The sequence below is a fragment of the Geospiza fortis genome, unplaced genomic scaffold (genome assembly GCF_000277835.1).
Source record: "Geospiza fortis unplaced genomic scaffold, GeoFor_1.0 scaffold59, whole genome shotgun sequence".
Lineage (NCBI taxonomy): Eukaryota > Metazoa > Chordata > Aves > Passeriformes > Thraupidae > Geospiza > Geospiza fortis.
The window spans coordinates 2,273,699-2,276,292 of NW_005054381.1; the positions used below are offsets into that span (position 1 = coordinate 2,273,699).

Consider the following 2,594-nt stretch of genomic DNA (forward strand, 5'->3'; position numbering starts at 1 on the left):
ATAATATATTATGTCTAATAACAATATAATATATATTTTTATATGTAATATAATATACAATAACATAATAATTATTCTATTATTCTATATTACATTACCCTACATCTAAACTGAACCTGCACACACATTCAACTCAGCTGCACTCATCTCATGACAGTCCTGACACACACACCTGGATTCAGTTGGTCACTGAATCAAAACACTCACACCAGACTCCAATTACCTATTCCCTTCAGGTAAACAACCTTCCACAATGCATTCCACTTGTGGGCAACAAGAGGAGCAGCAATTGAGATAAGAATTGTTTTTTCATTCTCTGAGGTTCCTCACTGCCATTCCCAGAAATATCCTTGGGAAGTTGTGCCTTGCTTTCCTCTGTGAGGGGGAATGTGGCCACACCTCTGCTGTGTCCCAAGGCCTGGCTGGACACAGCCCCTGGGATGGGGTGGGACAAAGGGGAAATGGTGCCGGCAACAAGAGGAGCAGCAATTGAGATAAGAATTGTTTTTTCATTCTCTGAGGTTCCTCACTGCCATTCCCAGAAATATCCTTGGGAAGTTGTGCCTTGCTTTCCTCTGTGAGGGGGAATGTGGCCACACCTCTGCTGTGTCCCAAGGCCTGGCTGGACACAGCCCCTGGGATGGGGTGGGACAAAGGGGAAATGGTGCCATGGCAGAGCAAATTCCAGCTCCTGGGGCAGAGGGAGGAGGTTAAGAGGGATCAGGGCAGCATTTCAGGACAATTTCTAATCAAAGTTTTCCTTTCTGGTAGCAGAAAGGTGGATCTGGTTATGTCTGATCTGCCAATGACTTCCAGATTCCTTTGTTTCTTGGGGATGAAGAGTGAAATTCATTTTGTCCCAAAGCAGAGTGTAAATAACTGTCTTGGTTTGAAAAGCCAGGTGTCTGTTAAGGAAAGCAGGAGCCTCCCTTGAAATGGAAAATGTAAACCTCCTCCCTCTGAATTATTGTAATTTTGAAACTAAGGAGCCCTCAGGTAAAGATATGGGAGTAGGAATAACAGTTCTTTATTAGGGAAGAAAATTTTAAAAAATAAAAATACAAATGCAGTAATACAAAACAACACTGCCAGAGTGAGAGCAGTCCCTGCCCCCTGTGTGTCAGGGGGTGGCACAGCCCCATCCCATGGGGGCTCAGCCCTCCTGCAGTGCCAGCTGTGCTGCTGTTGCAGCAGGGATCCTGCACAAGGGGGGAGTTTTCCTCTGCAGCTCCAGGGCTGCTGCAGATGGGCCTGGGCTCCCTCTGGCAATGCAGGCCAGCAGAAAGCTGCTCCTCTGGCAATGCAGTGGGCAAAGGCTGCTGTGCTGCTCCAGGCTCAGATTGGATCCAGGTAGGAATGCTTGGCTCCTCCCCTGGGCGCAGCATCTCCCCATGGGATGCTGGAATTGGATCAGCCCTGCAGGGACACTCAGTGGCCATGGACAGCAGAGAACTGCCCCAGCTCTGACAGATGGGGATAGAGCACACACACATCTCACAGCCCAGGACAACGATGCAGCTTTTACAGAAGGGTCCCAGCTCCCAGCAGCTGTGGGATTTAAAGGTTTCAGGTGTCCCTTGAATGCTGTCAGGGACAGGGGATACTCACTCCATTTATTTGGGGAATTATTTTATTATTTGCATTGCATTCCCACCCAGCTGAGTGCCCCTTCCAGCCCAGGGCTGCCCTCCTGCTCCTGCTTTGCTTCCCAGGCAATTAATATCTTCCTTTTTCCATCTTTTCCCATCTCCCCACCTGCAGAATGGAGCCATCCTGAACAAGGGCACGGGCCGGTGCCTGGAGGTGGAGAACAGGGGCATGGCTGGCATTGACCTGATCCTCCGCAGCTGCACGGGGCAGAGGTGGACAATTAAAAACTTCATCAAGTAGAGGCTGGAGGAGTCAGGGGAGTCTGACTTGAGCCACGGCCGAGGGGACTGATCCGCCTGGACTCCTTTGGAAAGGATGGAATATCAAGCAGAGCTTTCCTCGTGCTCCTGGGACAGGACCTGGGGCAGATGGGCACTTGTGGCTTTATTTTTACCACGTGTGAGTCTCCCCCAGCTGATCCCAGCTGTGTGGGGCTGGCTCAGAACTGCTGTTCCCTCTGGCCAGCTCTCCAAGAGGTGCCCCATTCCCTGCTGGAGCAGCCTGGCAGCATTTACTGACAGGGAGTTTCTGCTTTCCCACACAACTCCAAGCTCTCCCAAAGGGCTGGGGAGGTTTGCACCATGACCCTGGCCAGACCTGCCTGGCAAGTGTGGAAACTGAGAAGCTGGGGAGAGGAAAACGTTCCCAAACCCCAAATGAGCCAATTTTGAAGGATGGGGTGTTTTGCTGGGTCCTTGTTCCCTTTTCCCTTTCCTGCCCCTGCATCCAGCCCTTCCCTGAGTTTTGGAGAAGCAAAACACCCCGCAGCAGCTCCCAGGGATCTTTCCAACCCCTAATCACAGAAGTTACCCCAAACAATGCAGTGGAACAAACCCCCTGAGCTCCCCTTGCCCCTCTCCAGCACCTCCCTCCATGGAGAGCCCAAAGGGGTTCCCTTGGGAATGACCTGGGATGTCTGCCTGCCCTTCTGGGTGCCAGCAGGA

The 2,594-nt window shown here is 51.2% G+C and overlaps 1 protein-coding gene across 1 annotated transcript in view; it reads left to right on the forward strand.

Annotated features, from left to right (window-relative positions):
• Positions 1-2,594, forward strand: part of GALNT17 (polypeptide N-acetylgalactosaminyltransferase 17) — a gene marked incomplete at its 5' end in the record, with an annotated part of 239,381 nt that overhangs the window by 235,015 nt on the left and 1,772 nt on the right. The window contains one exon of the mRNA XM_005425125.2: positions 1,762-2,594. This exon is cut by the window's right edge and continues 1,772 nt beyond it. Coding sequence (XP_005425182.1) covers positions 1,762-1,890 — 129 coding nt within the window. The remainder of the gene's footprint in view (positions 1-1,761) is intronic.